Source organism: Marmota marmota, unplaced genomic scaffold (assembly GCF_001458135.2).
Source record: "Marmota marmota marmota unplaced genomic scaffold, marMar, whole genome shotgun sequence".
NCBI lineage: Eukaryota > Metazoa > Chordata > Mammalia > Rodentia > Sciuridae > Marmota > Marmota marmota.
Window position 1 is genome coordinate 4,024,540 of NW_026000077.1, and position 23,232 is coordinate 4,047,771.

Consider the following 23,232-nt stretch of genomic DNA (forward strand, 5'->3'; position numbering starts at 1 on the left):
TTTTTTTTTTTTTTAAAGGAGATGGTTTATGGCCACGGTTATTTCCTTCAAGTATCTGATGTACTTTAACAAGAAAGAGGGCCTTGAGCCCAGAGGAAGTTGTGGGTAGGCCAGGAGAAGAAAGATTACTTTAGTTCCATGTGAGAGAAAACTTTCTTTTCAGTCCGAGGCTGGAGATCGTTCAAGGCATTATCAATAGGCTTGGTGTATGGATGGATTAGGAGATTAAGTCCAGTGGACTCCAGTTTTCTCAATTCTTGAATCTCTGGGTGAACTAAGATTCCCTCCATTTCTAGAATTCTGGGACCAAATGCCTGAGATAATCAACTTATTAGGAGGAAAGGTAGATTTGGGCTCACAGTTTTACTCCATGGTCACTTGGTCCCATTCCTTTGGACCCAAGGTGAGATGGAACATGGCAGGGAGCACATGGCAGACAGAGCAAAGCGGCTTACTTCATGGCAGCCAGGAAGCAGAGTCAGATAGGAAGGGGCTGGTGTCCCAAGGTGCCCAGCAAGGATGTGCTCCAGTGACCTAACTTCCTTCCACCAGACCACTCCTCTTACAGGTTTCACCGTCCCCCAATAACATCACATGGCCTTTGGGGTCCACTTAGGACCCAAACCATAACAGTGATTCCAAATAGGTGGAAGTTGGATTGTGGTTTTATGCCCAGGCCCTGCATGAATTATCCAGCCACCAACCAGCCCCATCCTTGTTCCAAGATGCTCATGCCCATCATTAGCAATATGATTCATTTTTTATTTGTAGAATGCTTTGTAAAGTTACAAAATGCTTTCACTGGCATGATTTCATTTGCTCTTTTCAGCAACCACATGCAGTGGTGGGGATTCTCTCTCCATCATCCGCCAAGAAAGTGAAATGATTTATAGAGGGTTCTAGAGTAGCAAGATCGGGTCTGGAATCCAGACCTTCTGACACTAAGGTGCGTGCTGTTTCAACCTTGTGCACTGTGGACTCCTCCCTGGGGGGAGTTTTTATTTCCAGGAAGCTTACAGTTGGGAGGAAATACTGAAATAAAGAGTAACCTAACTTTATGGTCTCTGTCCCTAAGGATAGCCACGCAGAGGGACCCACCATGGCTCATGTCCTGTAGCAACACCCTTGCAGTGAGGCTTTGGTGGGGAGGTTGACGCAGGTACATATGGGAAACAGACTGGCCTCCGTAACTTATGCCGACTTATGAGCTTATGATGGTTTCCACTTATGAGGTATTTCCTTTGAGCCAAGCACTTTAAAATATATTATCTTACTTCATGTTTAGAACAAACCTAAATCAGGCCAGCAGCTCCTCTTTAGGAAGCAGGAAAATAGATGGTGAACTCCCAAGGCTCCAGTATTTTTCCTGCTTTAAATGCCAATTAAATTTGAAGTCTTGGAAAGTACTAGAACTCAGAATTTCCCAGTAATAATTAAGCTCATGAGCAACTGTCACATGCTGATGCAGCCTTAACCCGTATTTGGATTCCGTCATCTCTTACTAGAATGTGCCATAGTGCCACGTCCCCATCATTTCTGTAGACTTGGGAATATACTGTATATCAGTGAGTATTTTGATCCCATTTACCATGATATAACAAGGCATTCAGGGTTGCTGTTCCTATCCTGCAGATGAAGAATCTGAGGTTTGGAGAAATTAATAACTTTTTTTTATGATCCAAGAAAAGGTGAGAGAGTCTGGCTGCATGTTATCGGCACCATTTCTGCTGTGATGCTGCCTTCCATTGTCTCTGTACCAGCCCTCAGGTGGGCACAGAGCTTGGGGGAGGCAGGGGAAGGTACAGGTATGTAGAACATTTGGGGGCGGAAGGGTTTGTGTTCTTGTTTTCTTAGTTTATCTTTCACAGATCTTTCAGATTTTCTGAACCACAATTTGGACTATCTTTCCAAGTTTAGTACAAAGGTGAGCCCCCCTCTTCCCTGTTGCCACTGTGGTCTGTGGAGTTGTCAACACTGGAAGTGTTGTGGTTGTGTAAACACAAAAGACCACATCCTTTCATATTCCATCTTCTCTGTCCTTTAAATAAAATAGGCCATTTACCAGCAAATGCCATAATTTCATTCTTCTTTATGGCTGAGTATTATTCCATTGTGTGTGTGTGTACATACACACATATATGTACATGTACACACACACACACACACACACACACACACATATATATATATACATATATATATATCTCACATTTTCTTTATTCATTCATCTGTTGAAGGGCACCCAATCCCGAAAAGCCAGAGGCTGCATGTTCTTTCTGATATGTGGATGCTAACTCACAATGATGGAGGGAGGGGGAAGAATAGATGTACTTTGGATTAGACAAACGGGAATGAAGGGAAGGAGGGGGAATGGGAATAGGAAAGACGGTAGAATGAATCAGACATTACTATCCTATGTGCATATGTGATCACATGACCAATGTAATTCTACATCATGTACAACCAGAAGAATGAGAAGTTATACTCCATATATGTATAATATGTCAGAATACATTCTACTGTCATGTATAACTAATAATAACAAATTTTTTTAAAAAAAGAAAAAGAAAATAGTCCAGTAAGGCAAGCTGGTCAACAATGGGTTTTAAGTGAAGTCGTAGCTGTCAGATTCCTTCAGCATTTGTGCTGACCCCTTGCTCCCTCTTCCTTCCCCTGGGTTCCGGTTGGGCCCAAGCCCAACAGAGGAGCTTCTTTTCCACTGATGACACCACCCTCCTCTTGGTCCGTGTTGTCTTCATGCGTGTATCTGGGGTTCCTGTGTTTCTGTTTTCACATGTAGATGTTGAATGAATTTCTTTTGGTATGACCAGGCATATCACTGCATGCTGTTCTCCACGAATCTGTGTGGTCTGGAAGGTATATTTCCTTGGAGAATGGTAGAGGAGAATATATTGGCATGTAATATTGATTGAGCTCAGGCTTCTCCATGTTTGAGCTCAGAGTTCTCTATCGTGGGAGAAGGCTTCTTGCCTGAGGCTTTGATGGAGCCATCTCCATAGTCTGGTTCCCCCTGACTGTAGTTCAGGTCTGCATGGGGACTGTTGAGCCAGGTCACTGCCTTTGCTCTCTGAACATAATCATAGTAAGAGCAGTGGCAGTTTCTCACCAACTTGATTTTTCTCACCTCCCTCCTTGCCCAGAGACGACCTGGTCTAGAGATTGGGATTAGTGGAAGGGTTTGCCTTTGTTTGAAGGGCATCTGGGTTGGTTCCACAGTCTAGCTATTGTGAATTGCGCTGCTATAAACATTGATGTGGCTGTGTCCCTGTAGTATGCCATTTTTAGTTCTTTTGGGTGTAGTCCGAGAAGGGGAATAGCTGGGTCAAATGGTGGTTCCATTCCCAGCTTTCCAAGGAATTTCCATACTGCTCTCCAAATTGGCTGCACTTATTTCCAGTCTCACCAGCAGTGTATGAGTGTACCTTTTTCCCCACATCCTCGCCAACACTTGTTGTTGTTTGTCTTCATAATGACTGCCATTCTTACTGGAGTAAGATGATATCTTAGAGTAGTTTTGATTTGCATTTCTCTGATTGCTAGAGATCATGAGCATTTTTTTTTTTTGTATATTGTTGATTGAATGTATATCCTCTTCTGAGAAGTGTCTGTTCAGGTCCTTGACCCATTTATTGATTGGATTAGTTCTGTTTTTTTTTGGGGGGGGGTGCTTATCTTAAAGAGCTCTTTATATACCCTAGAGATAAGCGCTGTCTCTGATGTGTGAGGGGTAAAAATTTGTTCCCAGGATGTAGGCTCCCTGTTCACCTCAGGAATTTCTTTTGCTGAGAAAAAACTTTTTAGTTTGAATCCGTCCCATTTGTTGATTCTTGGTTTTAATTCTTGTGCTATAGGTGTCTTATTAAGGAAGTTGGGGCCTAATCCCACATGATGAAGATAAGGGCCTACTTTTTCTTCTATTAGACGCAGAGTCTCTGGTTTAATTCCTAGGTCCTTGATCCACTTTGAGTTAAGTTTTGTGCATGGTGAGAGATAGGGGTTCAATTTTATTTTGTTGCATATGAATTTCCAGTTTTCCCAGCACCATTTGTTGAAGATGCTGTCCAAAAGATCACAACTGTTTGTTGTTATTGTTGTTGTTTGTTTGTTTAATTAGGCATATTGGTGAAGTATTATCTGAGTCCTGTGGAAATTCTCATTCCCCAGTATTGCTAGATGTGTTGTCAGACCATTCTCTGTAGGTGAGAGTGTGCACAGCTCTTGGAGGCATTTATAAAAGACGCTGAGAGTCCTTCAGTGCCAGTCTTAGCTTGTGCCAGTCTTAGCTTGTCAGTTTGGGCTGCCAGCCAGGTCCCCTGCTGTCTCTGAGTCATTCTGAGGAGGTGCTAGACCAGAGGAGGATGCCTGCACTTCTTCCCTTGCGTGGTTTTTTCAGAGCAGCAGGTCTCAGGCCTTCAGGAGACTGAGACCTCTACTTTAACAGGTCTCTGTCCAGTGGTACCTGTCCCAACCCTGTGCACTTTCCAGGGGATGCCTAGGCTTTGCTCCACGGTCAGATGCCAGGGACTTGCCCCAGTTTGGAGGGTGTCTGCTGGAAGTCAGCAGGATGGGAGTCCTGCTGGAGCAGGGCAGGGACAGAGCCCCTTCTCCAGGAAGCACAGGGTACTTGTTGGTGGTCGTGGGCTGGAGGCGTTGCAGATCGCAGTTATTTCCTCACCGACAGACTTAGTGGGATTCCCTGGGCTGCTCCTCGTGGCCTTGCTGAATAGAAATGCAAAACCTATAACCGCAGGAGAGTTTTACTTTGAAACTGGGCCTGAGGAGAACCTTTAAAATTGCCATTTCATCTTAAAATTTTGATCAGGGAAATAATTTTCTGCTAGAAGCCAGGCACCCAGGGACAGTCTAGGTCAGTGTAGGAGCATGGGATGAAATAGCGTGGTCCCCAGTGTCTGTCTGTCTGACTGAGGCTCATGTCTGTGCAAAGGAGCTCCCTGTCCCACAAAAGCCCAAAGACTCTGGAAAATCAGCCTGGGGACAGGGCCAGGAGTAAAGTGTGCAAGGACGCATGTGCGTGCACTACTCAGGGCGGGGCGTGGCAAGCCTCTGGGTGCAGTCGGCATGGAGAAGTACCCGCCCCCCTGGGGAGAATGCCACAGGCAGAGGGTGAGGGAGAAAGTTGGGAGCACAGTGAACTGGAGGGCCACCAAGAGCTCAGGACAAGCAGGGTGGACCTCTGCACAGAAGTCCACAGTGACACAAAACACGGCTCAAGGGCCACCTCCCCAGGAAAGCTGATCTTGCACCCTCATTAGCTCTTCTGCGTGCTTGTGCAGTCCCCATGTATTCTGGAATAAGAGCGTGCTCATTGTCACATTGCCACATTCCATGCACCTGGCTATCCTTCCTCTATCCTTATAGTCCCAGTGCTGGTGGATGCAGGTCCCTAAGTATGAGAATGGTGAGTGAGCTGGGTACAGTGACACATGCCTGAATCCTAGTGACTCAGGAGGCTGAGGCAGGAAGATCTCAAATTTGAGGCCAGCCTTAGCAATTTAGTGAGGCTTTAAACAGCCTCAGTGGTTGAGCACCCCTGGGTTCAGCCCCCAGTACCCCCACTCCCCTCAAAATAAATGGTGAGTAATTCACTGAATGATGGGATGACTAGGACTTTCAAAATAGGAATTGGCTTTTAGGAATCTTAGATTTCCATTACACAAAGTTGATCCTCACCAAATTTCCCCTGACAGTGTTCCTTTGGTTTACATGACTCTGTGTGTGTGTGTGTGTGTGTGTTTGTGTTATTATGCAGATCACTAATTGAGGCTGCTCTCTCAAGGAGATTAGCTGACTGACTTCTAGATTGTCTTTGGACTCTGTATTAAACTCTTAAAGCAGAGCCCTAAGGGGACAGGGCAGTTTCTCTGCTGTCCAGCTGGTAGGGCAGGGGCCTCATTGTCTTGGTGTGAAGTGGAGATCCCTGGGCTTCCCTGAGAGTGTTGGAATGCAGCATGGTCATCCAGGAATCAAAGACACTGCCTGCCCCCACCCGCTGGGTGCTCCAGCTATTATAAATCACCCTCACAAGACTCAGCAGAGAACTAGGAATGAGAATCAAAAGGGCAAGATAAAAACAGAGTTATGGTATTTAGTACCCTGATGGCTGGTGAAGAGCTTGGAGATCTACAGACATTAGGATACACTCATACTTAGGGGCTCCATCTTATAGCGGAAAGAGCCCAGGTAGGAGGTTTGAGTCTGCATCAGAATCCCAGCTCTCCCGTGTGTCTGACCCAACATTGTTGAGCTTCAGTGTTCTTGCCTTGAATGATTGTATGGGCCAAGAGAGATGGGGCATGTAAAACTCTTGGTCTTATTGTAGCAAACTCCTCTTTGAGGTCATGTTTATCCTGCATCTGGCACCAGGAGTGTGTTCCTGTGTCACCCCTTGCTCATTCCTGAGTACGGGTGCCCTCCCCCCATGTACACTCCTCCCAGTGGACGTTTCCTGTCCTCTGCTTCCCCAGGGATCACCCATGGTTCTAGCAGATGAAAGCTTAGAGACCTTGAGCACTGGGAGAGAGATGGCCACTCTCTGCGTACATCCTGCTGAGAGCCAGTCCAGGGGTCGGAGGCCTTGTGGACCATGAAGCTCAAGTGATCTCAGCTGTCGCCTTCTTTTAAGGACTCTGCCCTTATGTGACTGCCATTGTGCTGCTGATCGATATAGACCTAAGCCCCAGGATTCCTTACTCCTGGGGGCAGGGTGGCGTATGACACAGAACTCTCAACAAGGTCCTTGGAAACCTGAGTCTCTTGTTCTTTCGCTCATGAGCTCTGTGACCATCTTTAAGTCTCTTGCCCTTTCTGGCATCCTCAGTTTTCTCTTTTGTAAACCGAGGAAAAATAGGAAATACTGCACACAACCTATGTCTAAATGTCCATGACAATTTGTCACTTCTTCCTCTTCCAACTGTTGGCCGGATGAAATACAGCTAATCACGGAGCCCGGAGAAAGACAGGGAAGCCATATGTCAGTGAGACTCAGTGTGGTCTTTGAGGTCTCATCCTGGTGACACAGGGTGTGTGGGGAGCTCAGCCGACTTTGGAGGGAAATTATCCTTATGTTTTGTTACTTAGCCTGACTCAGAAAGAGGATTTTTCACTGAGGACCTGCTTATCCCTTGAAAAAGCCTTTCTATTAATCTCACCTTCTTTCTGCAGCATCCAACGAGCAGCTTTGGTGGTTCTGGAAAATTACTACAAAGATTTCACCATCTATAACCCGAACCTCCTCACAGCCTCCAAATTCCGGGCAGCCAAGCACATGGCCGGGCTGAAAGTCTACAACGTAGATGGTATGTACCTGGAAACCGTGTCCCGTGTGTGCAGGGGCACATTGGAGTGATGGTGTAGTTTAAATGTCATGGTATATTGGATTCTACCTTCTCTTTGTGCTTACCTGTGTACCTTCTCATTCCAGAACAATTTCTTTCTCCTTTTTATTTATTTTTTTTGAATGTAGGCAAACATTTGCAGAGGAATGTTGACGATGTGGGAAGTTTATTCATTTGGGGATTTTTATGATTGAAGACAACAGTGGGTGTGTTTTCTGCCTCCTGCTGGGAATCGCATATATTGAAAGCTGTTAGGAAAGGGCAACTTTTGAAAATTTGAAGAAGTTATAAAAAGACTCAGAAAGCTACCCAGATCCATTCAGATTAGAAATTTCGGTGGTTTGGGCACCTGGTGAAATGCTTAGGAGACACTTCTCAGTCCTGGTTAGGAGGTAGATGGCAGGAGGTTGGTGGCCAGGCTGGGGAAGTCCAAGTTGTGTTTCAGGGTGTCAGATGGTAAAGTGCAAGAAACAAGACCCCAGTGTCATTCTTGCAGGGCACCTTGGGTCAGGGTAAGAGCTTTGCAACTCTAGAAGAGGATTATGCTGTCAACAAGTCGATTTATTTATGCCCACTTCTGGTGGCAATATCCTTCCTGCCTTTTCGGGGCAGTGAACAAGGTGAGAGCTTCCTGGTAAATCCTGAAGGTCTGGTAAATTCCACCTGTGATCTAAAAACTTAGGTAGATTCTCCCTAGTGAAATCAAGTCACCAGCCAAGTAAGCCACCCATTATTAGAAAGCCTGAAATCTGCCATGTCTTTCTGATAAGAAGGTCAGCAGTGATAGAACCAAGGTGGTTCTAAGTTTGAATTAACAGATGGGCCATTTTGCATGTCCTTAAGCATGGGTATTTTCTGTAAACGTTGTGGCTGCCGTGACGTTCCAGCCTAGCTTGTCTTCCTGTGTGTGACCAGTGTCTCATGTCCCTTGACTTTCTTTTTTCTCTGTCTGTCCTTGTTCTCCCATCCCTGCTCATTCTCTCTCATTGTTTGCTGACATGTGATGTCCCAGCTGCCCTTATGGCCAAACTGAAACTTTGTGTAACAGATGGTAAGTGACATCTTCAGCACACTCTGGGTGTTGTTTTTTGGCCAGTGTTTTAAGTGTTGAGCATTCTGAGATCCTTCTCTATTTCCCCTGATCAGATTGGGGTTAGATTTCCTTGCTCTCATTGCTTTGGTCATAGGGAAAGTGGAGCCGGGGTCCTATTCCCCCTCCTGGGAAGTGACTTGTAGGGACTGTATGTGGCTTCTTGGGGGCTGGGTGGACCATGCTGATGGACTGCGGTTCTAGTTATCTGCTGTTTCCCAGCCCCTTGGTAGTAAAGCTCTTCTTCCTCGTCCTTTCCCCAAAGGCCCCAGTAACAATGCCACAGGTCAGTCCCGGGCCATGATCGCTGCGGCCGCTCGGCGCAGGGACTCCAGCCACAACGAATTGTATTACGAAGAGGCTGAGCATGAACGGCGGGTGAAGAAGCGGAGAGCAAGGTATGTGGGCCTCCCCACACCATGCCCCTTTGTTGTGGATTTATTTCCCCTTTCTTTTTATTCTGCCCAAATGAACTTTCTATTTACAAATGATCTGCCTGAGCCCTTGGAGTGTACCTGGCTCCTGTGTTTCCCAGACTTTATAGCCAGCACCAGGAGGGCTTGTGAACACAGGTCACAGGGTCAGGGCATCCCTATGCACTCAGTAGGTCTGGGATGAGGCCCGGAAATCTGCATTTCTAACAGATTTCCAGGTGATGCCTGGCCTGCCTTGAAGTGGTCCTGCTCTACGCCCTCAATCCTTGCTGGCTTTCCAGATCTGCTTCTGTTGACTGCAGGGGACAAAGGTGATGGCCCTCATGTGTGGTGTGCCTCTTGCTTCCCTTTTCCAGTGGCTACAGGGTGGGTGGCTGGATCAAAGGGACAGAACTCTGGTACTTTGTAAGCTGCTTCTGCACAACAGCTACCTCTCGGTGTGTGCCGATCTCTTTTCAGCCAGTCTTTGAGGGGCTTTACAACTCTTTTTATCTAAACCTTCATCATAGAGATGGAAAAATGGATTAAAGTAAGTTTCCCAAGCTCATCGGTAGCAAAATTGAGAACAGAGTTCATATCCCAGGCCCAGTGCCTGCCTCCCACATCTAATTTTTGCTGTTAACTTTCTTTTTTCTCCCTCTCCCTCAACCCTCTGGAGAACAGCTAGGGGTGCAAGCTGTGTGACTGAGCCTGGCCGAGATGGTGGTGGCCAGGCTCCTGTAGGTTGGACAGGTGGCCCTCCAAGGTCCTGTGGGACTGTTCTGAAGCCTGCAATGGGTGCTGCCCTGATGACTGTGTCACATCACTTTCCAGGCTGGTGGTGGCAGTGGAAGAGGCCTTCATCCACATCCAGCGTCTCCAGGCTGAGGAGCAGCAGAAAGCCCCAGGGGAGGTGATGGACCCTCGGGAGGCAGCGCAGGCCATCTTCCCCTCTATGGCCAGGGCGCTGCAGAAGTATCTGCGCACCACTCGGCAGCAGCACTACCACAGCATGGAGAGCATCCTGCAGCACCTGGCCTTCTGCATCACCAACAGCATGACGCCCAAGGTGCGCTCCTCGGCCGGCCCAATTCATCACCAAACATGACCAGTCAGGATTCAGGGTGTTATTAGTTTGAGTATCTCTTATCTAAAATGCTTGGAACCAGAAATGTTTCACATCTGGGCTCCCCTCACCCAAATTTTGGGACATTCACATGAGCCTAATAAGATATCTTGGGCATAAGATCCAAGTCTAACTAGGAAAGTCATTTATGCTTTATACACACCTTATACACATAGCTTGGAGGTGATTTTATGTAGAATTTTAAATTATTTTGTGCATGAAGCAGAGTTTCTGTACATTGGCTATCAGGCTGTGGCATCATGACAGTGCTCAGAAAGTTTTGGGTTTTGGACCATTTTAGGTTTTGAATCTTTGGATTAGAGATGCTCAGCCTAATCCAGGTGGTAAAAGGGATGACAAAATGAAAACCTTCTCTAAAACACCAAGGAATAAGAATTAGTGATTCTTATTCATTGTCTTTTACCTTAGTACAATTGTTTTCTAAATCTGCCTTTCAAAGTCCTCTACATTCTAGGAGAGGAAAGAATTTCTACCTAGAAATAGGATAGATTGGTGGTCAGGGCTGCTCTGTGGGTGCTGGAGCTGAATTGACTTATTCTAACCTGGTTCCTCCTCGTCCAACTAGCTGTGCAGCCTTGGGCAAATACCACATGTCTCTGTGTCTCAATTTTCTAACCTGAAAACTGGCGATAATAGTAATGCCTACCTCACTTGGTCACTATGAGAGATGAAAGAATTAATTTATATGAAATGCTTAAAATAGCACCTGTCATGATAAGGACAATGAAATAGCCATTGCTGTTGATCAAAATCATGCCATCATTTTGTTGGGAATTTTCTATATTGTAGAATTAATTTTGCTGAATGGTCTTTTGGATTATGAATCAATACACTTTTAGGGATATTAAAGAACATCCATATAATAATAGAGAGTTGTGGCCAAGGAGGCAAAGTAGAGTCAGATTAGCATATGCCATCTCTTTAGACAGTGGTGGATTCAAATTCTGGTCCCACCTACCACATTGGTTGTGGCTGTGCACAAGTTATTCTACACTCGTGGCTTGTTTTATAAAATAGGGATAATATCTACCTCATTGGATTGTTAAGAATGATATCAAGTATGGTGATATGTAAATGTAGATCACATGGTACAAGTGACTGAGCTTGGCATCGTGCATTTGGAAGCTATTTATACATAGGAGCATATTGCACCATATGAGGATCCTGCTGGTTCTATTATCAGTCCTACAGCCTGTAGGAAAGAAATACTGAAATATTCAGTAAGGAATAAGGTTTTCCATATGAGACTCACTAATCCCTTTCCTAGGAAAGATATTCAGCACAATCTGATAAGCGATCAGCTCTCCATATCTGTGAGTTCCACACCTATAAATTCCATATACATGAAAAATATTCAGGAAAAAAAATTGCATCTTTACACGCACACAGTTTTTTTCTTATCATCATTCCCAGAACAATGCAGAATAACAACTTTCTGAATAGCACTTACATTGTATTGGATATTGTAAGTAATCTAGTGGTAATTCAAAGAATAAAGAATAGAGGAGGGTGTGTGACTTATATACAAATACTACTTCCTTTTATGAGGGACTTGAGCTTTCCCTGATTTTGGTATCTGAAGAGGAACTGGGACTGGAACCTGTCCTTCCGTGGATACGCAGGGATGATTATATACAAGAATATACATAAAGTTTTTATTTATTTATTTATTTATTTTGCAAAATAACCTGTCATAACTCAAAACTGGAAATAATTTAAAAACATAACAGTGATTGACAAATTATGGCATATTACCTGTTGAAATGTGGGGAAAAATTTTTGTTAAGAGTATTAAGTTACAAAAAAGCAGAATGCAACAAAGTACCTACACTGTTTGCAAATGAAGAAAATTAAGTCTGCGTATGCAGAGCCTTGGCTTGTATCCTATAGAACAAACAGTTGTTCTCCCTTTTTCAAGATTTTTTTAGTTTCCTGTTTGCTTCCTGTTTTGTTTAAAATGCCTACACTTCTCTGAGTTAAAAATAATAGGTATTTTTAGCATAAAAATACAAATACTAAGGACAAGTCTAGTAGAATAATTGCCATTTTCATCCCCCACCTCCAACAGTTCTTTCTGTTAAGTTGGTGTGTATCCATTCAGGTATAGGTGTGTGTATGTGTGAGTGCACGCGAAATTAAAATCAGAAATGGAATCACACTCCATGTATATATTTTGGAAACCTGCTTTTTTCATGTAAAGCTCTATGATTTTTTCTTCCCAGATACCATGATTTGTTTAACTGATTGCCTATTGATGCACATTTGGATTAAGAGGTTCATTATTCAAAGCCAGAGGCTGCCTGTTCTTGTGAATCACATTGTATAGGATGGAGCTACGCCCTTTCTGGACATACCACTGTGGCTGCTTTTGCTGTATCAGCGGAGGAGTTAGGATAGAGTGTTGCTGGAAAAGCTGCAACTGTTGGCATTTGTAGAGAAGTCTCTCCACCCCTGGCCTAATGGGCTGAAGTGAGAGACACTTTTTTACATATGTATCTCTGTCAGTATTTCATATCTGAAGGATAAATTTCTAGTAGAGAAACAGCAGGATCAAAGTTACAGATTCTGCCAAATTATGTTCTCAGGGGGGGGTTTCTTTTCCTGCATTTGCCTGTGGCATCTGCGAATTTGTATTTTCCCACATTCTTGGCAGCATGAGGCATTATCATGCTTTTTAATCATTGACCATCTGAGAGGAGGAAAGGTTTTATTATTATAGATTTCTTTAGTTATTAATGTGATAGCAAAAATTTCATATTATTTTCCATCAGTGATAATTCTTCTATAGGTTATTAGAATCATTTCTCTAATTATGAGGTATTTCTTTTTCTTATGATTCATAAGAGCTACTTTTATATTAGAAGTGAGAAAGTAAGCTGGACCCCCACTTTCTGCCTTAGAAAAGATGCCGCACCATAGATCAGAAATAATGTACCTGGCAGTAGCAGAGAGGTATGGATGGAAGGGGAAACCACTTAAAAACTGTCCTTGATCTCTATTTAAGGCTAGATTGATATATCCCAGTATTTTTCTATATGTATTTCTGCCTTCTTCTTAGTTTCTTCTGACAGATTAATCAGTGTCTGCATTTGATTTCATATATATGCTATGGCGCTCCTAGTCTATGCCACACACATTGGAAATTCAAATGTGAAAAAAAAAAAAGAAAGAAAAACAGTTCCTGCTCTCCGATACAGTGAAGTCAGCAATAACTGTCCAGAAAATAAATGTCACATGGGACCATGCCAGTGATTATAGGAGCTTTGAGAAGGGCATGTGAATCCCATTTGAGAGATTCAGAGACATGGTTTGAGAAGATTTGGAGGACAGGGAGGAATTTGCTGAAAACAACAGTGTTTAGCAGGAGGAATAATACCTAGGAAGATGGAGTTCAGCCAGAATACTCCAGGGAGTTAGGTATCGTGGAGCAAGAGCCCACGAGAGGGAAGGGGAACACTGGCTGGCTAAGTAGGCACTTAGTTCAACGTGCAGTAACAGTGTTCACAGTGATCGAGCTCACTGCATGCCAGGCAGGGCTCTGAGTACTTTCTGAGAACTAACCCTCCCCTCTTCCTGGAAGCCCTGTTATGTCCCCCTAAGGAGAAGGGAAATATCTGGAGCAAGGTCATGATATCAGTAAGTCATGAAACACACACTTTGGTCCATGCTAGAATGTTGATCTGCTTTTTCAGTATACTATTCATATTTACTGAGTACTTCTCTGGGCCTGCTGTTTACCCTGACCCCAAGGCATACTTGGTTTAGTTGGAAGAGGTAGAGGAGTATAAGCAGAGGGGTCCAGCCCTTGGAGTCACAATGACTTCCAAGTAACCATGGCTGCCAGCCACCCCACATTCCCACGTCTGTGGGAACCACCACCTCACCTTCTGGTTGGAGATTGGCACAAGGGAATGAGGAAGTCCAAGAAGTCTCCCCTCCTCAGTAATGACTCAACTGGGAGGATCTGGTGGGAATTTGCTGTGGCCAGAAAAGCACCGCCCTGAGGTCTTATTGTACTTGGAAAACATATTCCTAGGTGTGCAGATGGCTGCTGGCAGGACTCCCCTCGGATTATATTTCCTCCATAACCATCTTTCTCTCCTTTCAGGCCTTCTTAGAACGATACCTCAGCGCGGGACCCACCTTGCAGTATGACAAGGAGCGTTGGCTGTCTACGCAGTGGAGACTGATTAGTGACGAGGCGGTGACGAACGGGTTACGGGATGGAATCGTTTTCGTCCTTAAATGCTTGGACTTCAGCCTCGTAGTCAACGTGAAGAAAATTCCATTCATCGTCCTCTCCGAAGAGTTCATAGACCCCAAATCTCACAAATTCGTTCTTCGCCTACAATCTGAGACATCAGTTTAAAAGTCCTATATTTGTGTCTTTATATAAAAAGAAGAATATATAGAGAGATATATATGTCCAGAGGGGTGTCTTTTTTAAAAAAAAAAAAAGTTTTTTTATTCTTCATTGATGACTGAAACTGGCAGATGATAGACCAGTATCCTTTGACCATCTGCACTTTATTTGTAAGGAAGCAGGGGATAGCCATCCTGACAAAAAGTGACTGGTGGCCCCTGACTTTCATAGAGGGGACTTCTCAAAAAGCCGTTCTCTGGAGTCTGTGACGGCTGTAAACCAAAGCGGAGCTGCTGCGTCCTCGGGAGCCTCGCCTTACAACTAGTCCCTGCCTCTCGTCCAGATCCAGGACCACATCCCCCGTTGCTTCTGGTCAACCTCCTCTGGATTCTAGGGGACCCATCTGATTCTGTGTCACCAGACACTGCACATCCGTGTGGGAATCACGGGCAGTTCCAGAGACTCCTAGCCTTCATCTTTGTTCTTTGTTGCCTTAGATGCCTCAGAGAAAGATCCCCCCTCCACACACACACACACACACACACACACACACACACACACAATGTGCACTATCAGATAACAGCTATTAAGTGATTAACTTTTTGTTTTTTCAAAGAGAAAACCTTCCTGCTCTGTTTCTGATCCCATTCCTCTGCTCGTTCAACCAGGGAGCCCTTTCCTGTCTCCCTGGGATCGCCCAGCTGGACTTCACTCCATCCCACCCTCTGTAGCATACATACATACCATGGCCCTACCTGACGGGCAACCCTGGCTAGGCAAGCTCAGCCCTCCAAAGATCTCCACATGTGCCCACAGGCTCTTGGGTTCCACAGGGAAGTATGGCCCACCAGGTAGAACCCAGTAGAGCAGACCTACTGGCATGCCCTCCTAGGCTGCAGCAGGAGCTCCACTCCACCCTACCCTGTCCTTCTCCCCACGGATCCATACCAACTAGGGGAGACTAACATTGTGACTCTGAGGTGGGCAGGTGCCATTTGAAGCCATCTGATTTCCTAGGGCAATAAGTTCTCATGCAACTCAAACTGCCCTGCCAAGGGAGACCAAACAATGCCGTTCACACTGGCAACTATTGCTGGCCAGTCCCTGTTGTTTTCTGACCACAGTCACTGTGCAACTTATCACCTCAGCCACTTGCTTGGGGGCTTGCTTGGTTCCTGATATATCAATTGTTCAATTGTTGGTCAGGTGGAGAGAAGGAAAATGGAGGAGGCTACAGAGTATGGGGCAAGGAGATTAGGGAGCTAATCTTCTAGTTCAAAATGGTTCTTCTGTGATCTGTTTCTTAAAGGCAGCTGGCTTCTGAGGGCTCTCCCCAAGCTGCTGCAAACTGTGGGCAGGGGATCTGTCTTGGGCAAAATCCTGCTGCAGGGGAGTGCCTTCAGGAGCCACATCTAGATACCTTTCAGTTGTTTGTGCTTCTGTTTACCCTCCTTTATCTGCAGCGAACCTATTAAAAGTAATCATTCTTCCCTTTCCCCAATATTTAGGGTGACCAGTTATCTCGTCTCAGTGGAGGATGGCAGTGTTAAAATGTCTGTTGTTCAATGTGTCTGCATACGCACTTGCCATTCCATGCATTCTGCAAACGGCGTGGTATTTTGTGGGTCCTTTTTAAAATTAAAATTGGCTTTGAGATATCTGTAACTACAACTGTACCTGAAAAAGTTAACATTGTTCTTGATTTAACAGCCTTCAGCTCAAAAAGATGGGTTGGAGAAGAAAGGAGGAGAAAGCTGTGGGTGTGGCGTGGAGCCAGGATGTACGATTCAACAGCATGGTTCTGTTTATGAAAAACACATACCGTGTAACCATGGTGCTTTTTGTTCTTCGTTTTTGCCTCTGGGTCCCTTCAAACTGGAAATTCCTTATGATGTCTTTCTCAGGAAATATTTCATAGGTAGGATAAGAGAGGGTGAATATATGTGAGATTTGGGCCACGTAAAGAGAACATCTCAGACCAGCCACTGTGCCATGAATACGGTGCAGTTGGGAAGTGCCGTGAACGTGTGTACCTAGAGTCAGTAATGATACTGTTCATTAGCATTTTAAAATACTGGGCTTCCAACCGTATCTTAAATTACCAGTCTGGAAGGAGTTAAGTTGGATTCATTCACTTTGGCATGTACATTCCCAGCAGGGTGAAGAAAGGTTTAAATTAAGGAATTTATTTTCTCTCTCCTCCTCTCCCCATCGTCTCCCTCTTCCACTCTTTGTACAGGAGAATGTCAGACTTTCTGAAATTATTGTTTCAGTTTTAAATTGAATATCGATTTTTTTTTTTACACGAACTTTGTATTGAGTCCTTCTTGAAAGAGTAACAAAATCAAATACAGGATCCTTATAAAGCCTTTGTACTTTCGACATCTTAATAGCTAGAGTTACTGGTGCAATGGGAACTATGTAGATGGCATTAAAAAATGTAAGGTTGCAGAAAGCTGCATTGCACAATTGAACACAATAAATTTTTATTTCAGTTCTTGGAAACAGCGGGCTGTTCTTTCTAATGGGGCAAAACGGTGCCCCAAGGCTAGTAGAGTGTATGTTCCTATGAGAGGAGATAGGATTTCATTTACCTTAAATGTTTATAGATTTTCTATAACTTTCAACCTAAGTTATTAAAATCTAACATTAAATGTGAAAGAAGAGCTTAATGAGGAGTATAGGTCTCAGATTGCTGGCTTCCCTGGTGAAGTGTTAACCAATAGGGAACTTTTGTTCATGATAAGTATGTACTTTCAAAAAAATATGACAATTTTTAATAGTCCATGAACTCAATGTTAGATTTTGTAAAAGCCTGCCTTCTGGGAGTTGGAAAAGAGAAAGTTGGAGAGTTATCCATTCTTTGTACTATCATGTACTATTAAATCAAAATGCATCATCGTTTTGCTGAAGTTCATAAAGTAAGCCGTAGAGAAAATGCTTGACCACCCATTTGGGGCTGAACTATTATTATCTGCCTTTCTTCCTCTGTCCTCTTGAAATCTACAAAGATGACCAATTCTTAATAGCACAAGGTGAGAGCCAGGTGGCCCTGGTGTGTTGGCTGCATTGCTGTTCATTGCTGGGAGCTAGGGACTCCCTTTTCGAGACCAGCCATGCTAGCATGTGTTGGAGAGGAATGAGGTGCTCACCCTGTCCCTTCTGGGGACAGTCAATGGTGGTGGTCTGTTTCCTTTTTTTGCCTGTCATCTTCTCAAGTGCACATATTTATACAGTTTATAGCTCTGGTATCCCTCCAGCAGCTTGGATGATAGGAATTGATTGCCTGCTTCCCCTCACCACCACCCTGTGGACCAAGTGAATGTTCCAGACACACAGTGAAACCAGCAAAGTCGAGCCTTTGGTTTACCCTTTTCCACCTGAGCTCAGCTGTGGAAGGCCCCTACATGGTGTGTGTGTGTGTTTTTTTCCCATAGATGTGAGCATTTCTCTGTGTAACAGGCAGATGGCACGTATGTACATAGCCATCTTAACTTCCGTCTTACCTGTGGCAGGTGGGTGTATGTCTCAGCGGATACTTGTGAATGTGTATGTGGCTGGATGCCTGAGGGTGTTTGTGTTGCTACAGATGCCCTATTTGAGAGATTTCCTAGTAGCTAGATTCTTGCATTGGGATCCTATAACCTGAAAAACGGCAAGAAACAAAGAAAGGTCAAGCTCTATGAGAATTACTACTCAAACTTCACTACCCTGGAAGCCTTACTATCTATTTCTTAATATAACTTACCAAAAGAAAGAAAGAAAAAATAACCAGTGATTGGTCACTAAAAGTAGCACAGAAATATCAGTATATTTATTTAAATCATCCTGCAGCAGAGACCCTGCTAGAATAAAGTGATGTTAAGTATTTCTGGGTAGTGTTTTTGCTTTATGGATCTTGTTACATACAGAGAATAAATCACTACTGTGAATTTACGACTATGTTACCATGTCATATTCCTTTATAAATAAAATGTGGATTGTTCTTGAGCCCCTAGTGCAGTTCTTGAATGGTTAGATCCTCCATCAGAACCACTGTTCTTAGCTTTAATCACACGGATGCCCAGAATATTAGATTTTGGATCACTTTTTGACAAAATGTGTGTTGGTCACAGAAGGAAAGGAAGCACACCGACACATATTTATCAGGTATTGTATATCAGATCCTGCTCTGCACAGCCTTGCAATCCCCACATTCTTTTGAGATAAGAATTACTCAGTTTTGCAGGTGAGAAAAAAGGAAGGTCAGACAGGAAGGGACTTGCCCGAGGACCCATGGCCAGTAGGTGGAATTTCAAAGAGGTGTTTGATACCAGTCCCTCTCTGTCCAGTATACCCCAAAGCATGACCCAAGTGGCTTGGCATTTCTGAATGTGGAGGAGGGACCTAGAGTCATACCTTGCATCAGAACCTGCAGTGGGGCATTGCTTGGGAGCCAGGATCACTTCTTTCAACTTGAGGTTCACACTATATAGTCCCTTCGATTTTCTCCCTTAGGCCGGAAGGTTTCCTGGGGTAGTCCATGGAAAGAACTCAAAACGGCCCCTTCTTGCTGGAGAGCCTGCCAGACAGCCAGTGTTGCAGCTGCTGCCAGACACAGGAGTGCTGTTGGTCCCAGCAGCCACCTGGAGTTTTGCCTCCCCAACTTCCTCCCCTCCCTGCTGGCTTGTGCAGAATCCATCTGGGCCTTGGGTGCAGAATGGGCTTCGGGGCCTTCGGAGCACCTGGCCTGGCCTCCTCCTGGTGAAAGGACACCGGACACCTTTATGCTCAGCCCTGGTAGGAGAGATGCTGTCTGCAGGGCAGCCTGGGAGGTCTGGAGCCTGGGGTTCTTGGCAGGGCTCCTTGACTGAGTGTTCTCAGCAAGCAATTTGCATCCCACTGTTTCCCCACACCTGCCCTCAGGACTTGACAAAACAGAAAATAGGACTCGGGTGGGGAACTATTTTTAAGTTTTTGATTCAGTTGTGCGTCAACCATTTTCTGCCCAGCTGCTTGTTTCAGTGGGAGGCAGGAGAGGGAGGGTGGCGTGCTCATCCCTCAGGGTCGCTTCTCCTACAGAATGAAAATGAGCTTTCAAAGGGTGGGCAAGAAATGTAAAACTACTGAATAAAATCAGACTTTAGGACTCTCTGAGTCCTTTTGGTTAGGTCCTGTCCCGTTTCTTCTTAGGTAACCCAGTTTGTTTCACCTGTGAAATAAATCTCTTTAATGCATTGTTAGAGTCTCCCCAAGATTCCTAAAGCCTGAGGCAGCACAGAAGAGTTTGCTTTCAATGTGGCACTACCAGCCTACCAGTTATGTCTCCCTCAGAAACATCAGTGTTTTTATCTTAGAATAAAAGACTTTTCTCTTAAGCCCTGGGGACAAATGCAACAAGCCCCCAAGCTATTATCTGAACTGTGTCTTAGGTACTTCTTTTGGCACCGGATTTAGATATGGACCACAATATTTGAATGTGCAGCCGCCTGGATTTACATGTGTTTCTATTTATCTGAAATTTCACTTGTGGCCAGGAGCCTTCATTTGTGAAGTTGCTCATCCTTTAGGAGTTTTTAAACCCTAAGAAATCTAGGAAAGATTCATCTGAGAAGGAACTATTGCTCAGGGAATTAGTTATGGGACCTGGGCATCTGATCTGCAGGTGACAAGTCTAGTTCAACTTATTGTGGGAGATTTAGATAGATGCGCATTCATCACTGTTCTAGAGACCAGGAAGAAAGAGGTGGCCATTGCTTTCATGTGCAAGTGCCCCTCAGTTCCAGAAATACAGAAATATTCAGACATACACACAAAATTGAAGTATTATATCTTAGTATTTAGGTACTAAGTGCTTAGTACTAAGTGCTTAGTATTATGTCAGTACTAGTACTTATGTGTTAGTACTTAGGGGGAACATAAGAAAAACTAAACTTTAATGATAATTCCTTATTTTATGATGATTTTACTCTGGGACCCCTAAACTTTGACGTGTTTAACCAGATTTTATTTCTAAGCTGTCATTTATATATACAACTATTGCATAGAGGGCAGAACACCAGCAAGGATGACGTAGGACATATACTGACTCCCCAGGGTAGTTGACTCACATCCTCAACAGTGGTGCTAATGAGAGGCCCAGAGAGGCCTGGGCCAGGGATTATTTGAGAAGAGATTAATTGACAATTGTTTTTGTTAGCAGGACTCCACATTTCTGAATTTCTACTCCAGCATCAACCAGAAAGTTCAGTGATAAAATCATTCTATCTATTTCTGATGGAGTCAATTGCAAAAAATGTGGTCAGTGACCTTTTATGTTCTTTCCAATTAGTTCTGTACTTTGTAACTTGGAGGGACAGTTTTGCAAACTGGCTTTGCTGAAGGTCACTGGTCACTATATGTATAAGACAGCCTGAGTGTGAGCTGCTGCATTAACTGGGTGGTGGGCTCTATTGGGACATTCCTAAATATGTAAATGAATGAATTAGACACCAGCAATCATCTATGCAAGTCCATTTACATCTCCAAGTTTATGCTTCAAAGCCTCTTCTCATTGTGATGTTAGTAGCAGTGTTAGCATTTGTCATGGTCACAGTACAGCTGGTATCCAAGTTACTTTGTTCCCTTTTGGGTCCTCCAGTGATAGCCCTCCCCCATCTCAATTAACTATAAAACATTCTACACATTACATTTTTTATTCTGTAAACATGGAAAATAAACTGAAATCCCAAATTGTATATTGTTTCTTTCTTTTGTGTGATTATTTCAATCTAAAAAGTTTTTTTGTAAGGGAACATTTTCACTCTTGCATAAATTTGATTTCCTCTTAAAGACAACCATTTTAGTCAGCATTTTTCGCTGCTGTGACCAAAGAACCTGAGCAGAACAATTGTAGAGGAGGAAAAGTTTATTCAAGGGCTCACAGTTTCAGAGGTTTCAGTCCATAGACAGCTGGCTCCATTCCTTGGGGCTTGAGGTGAGGCTGAACCTCATGGCGGAAGAGTCTGGCAGAGGGAAGCAGTTCACATGATGGTCAGGCAGCAAAGAGAGAGACTCCACTCTCCAAATACAAAATATGCACCCCAAAGGTGTGCCCCCAGGGACCCAACTCCTCCAGCCACACCCTACCTGCCTCCAGCACCACTCAGTTAACTCCATCAGATGATTAATCCACTGATTGGGTTCAGGCTTTCCTAACCCTATCATTTCTCCTCTAAACCTTCTTGCCACTGTCTCACACATGAGCTTTTGGGGGACACCTCACATCCAAACCAAAACAACAACCTGTCATGTTTTTATGAAAACCAAGACAGTTTAATAGATTTGGAAAGTAGAATTACTATTGTAGCAAAAACTACTGGTTGCTTTTTATGATCATTTTATGGTGCAGAAAATGTTTGGAATGAATGGATAACTAAAAATGGAAACCTTAGGCCCTAAAACTTGGAGATGAAGCAGGCCTTTTGATTTTGAGTAAATCCACTGAAAAAAGATAACTGAGTCAATTAAAGAGGAAAAGTGCCAGACTCTGGATTGGGGTGAGGGGTGAGTACTGGATTGTTTTTGTGAGTGGCTTGCTTGGCAATTCAATTTAAATTACTTATTTTAGGTAGGTCTGTTTAAAGAGAACTTGATTATTTGACAGAGAAATGTTGATAATTACCTACTGCTAAACTCAGATATCCTTTACCTACATGGAATGTTGATAGTACACGATTATATTCTTATCAGTTGCATGGTCAAAGATCAAAGAAAGCAACTGACTTGAAGATATTCATTGTGCAGATTATTGATAAGCTTTTTCTTCGGGCCATCGGCCAAGATGTGCACAGCTCATAACTGTGCATGCAAACCCTGCTAGAGAAAAGACTGAAGCCGTATGCAGATAGAATCCAAAGGCTCTTCTTTTCATTCATTACCCATGACATAGCTATAGAATTTGGAGGTGTTTTAAGAATCTCAGATGACACACCATCAGATCATGGCAGTGGAGTGAGGGATATTGGGATGGCACCAGGTACAGCAAGAGCCAGAGAAAACCCCCCAGTAGGAGGGTGTGCATGGGTGGGATTCCTGCTGTAGGAGACATGAGGCGATTCCCCATCCGTGTTCCTGAAAGTATTCTCTAATCACACAGGCTCACATGGGCATGGACAATCCAAAATCATCATTGACTTTTGGGTATGCACACTGTGTTAGTATCTGCATGTGCTTCTATGATCTGAGACTTTAAAATGTCTTAGGCAAAATGAAGATGCATTTGTAGAACAGACACAGGTGACTCAAACATTTTTTTCCTTCCTAGCTTTCTGATCAGTTCTTCCATTCACCCCCACATTTTTGCCTTCAGTTACCTACACATGGTTAGATTTAAGGGTCCATCCTTTTATTTTATTTTTTCTCTTTTTTGTATTTGTTCTATTTAGATATACAGGACAATAGAGAATATTTTGACATATTATACATACATGGAGTATATCTTATTGTAATATCTGTTGAATTTTTGAATGAGCAAATGTTTATTCAAATGAGAACATGATAGTATGCTCAATGCCAAAACTACCAGCTACAATCTAACTGTATATGATTTGGGGGGAATTATTAGAGTTTTATGAGGTCCCAAGATTATCATTAAGAATTCTAGTCATCATTGCTCTAAAGAGTTCAGATTGTTAAATTGTCATATTAATCCCCAAAGAGATTGTTAATTCACCTTGCAGACATTTGGGTCTGTGGATGCATTAAGTAGATGGCTGCGGCCAACCCACTCCCAGAGTGTGGGGCTTGGCGCTTCTCCTTTCCCCCCACCCCACCTTAGTCTGCTTTACTTCTCATGATGACTGTTTTGAAAGACTTTACTCACT

At 43.8% G+C, this 23,232-nt stretch overlaps 1 protein-coding gene across 5 annotated transcripts in view; it reads left to right on the top strand.

Moving 5' to 3' along the window:
* The window catches only part of Vangl1 (VANGL planar cell polarity protein 1), a 52,881-nt gene extending 31,776 nt beyond the window's left edge, over window positions 1-21,105 (top strand). For 3 of the 5 annotated variants that reach the window (XM_015502223.2, XM_048814557.1, XM_048814556.1), the window contains exons 5-9: window positions 7,204-7,337; window positions 8,389-8,427; window positions 8,732-8,864; window positions 9,714-9,948; window positions 14,135-21,105. In XM_015502223.2, the coding sequence (XP_015357709.1) occupies window positions 7,204-7,337; window positions 8,389-8,427; window positions 8,732-8,864; window positions 9,714-9,948; window positions 14,135-14,395 (802 nt within the window). In that variant the 3' untranslated portion in view covers window positions 14,396-21,105. The remainder of the gene's footprint in view (window positions 1-7,203; window positions 7,338-8,388; window positions 8,428-8,731; window positions 8,865-9,713; window positions 9,949-14,134) is intronic. The other 2 variants (XM_015502224.2, XM_048814558.1) reach the window with 1 other exon arrangement.
* Window positions 21,106-23,232: the final 2,127 nt, after the last annotated feature.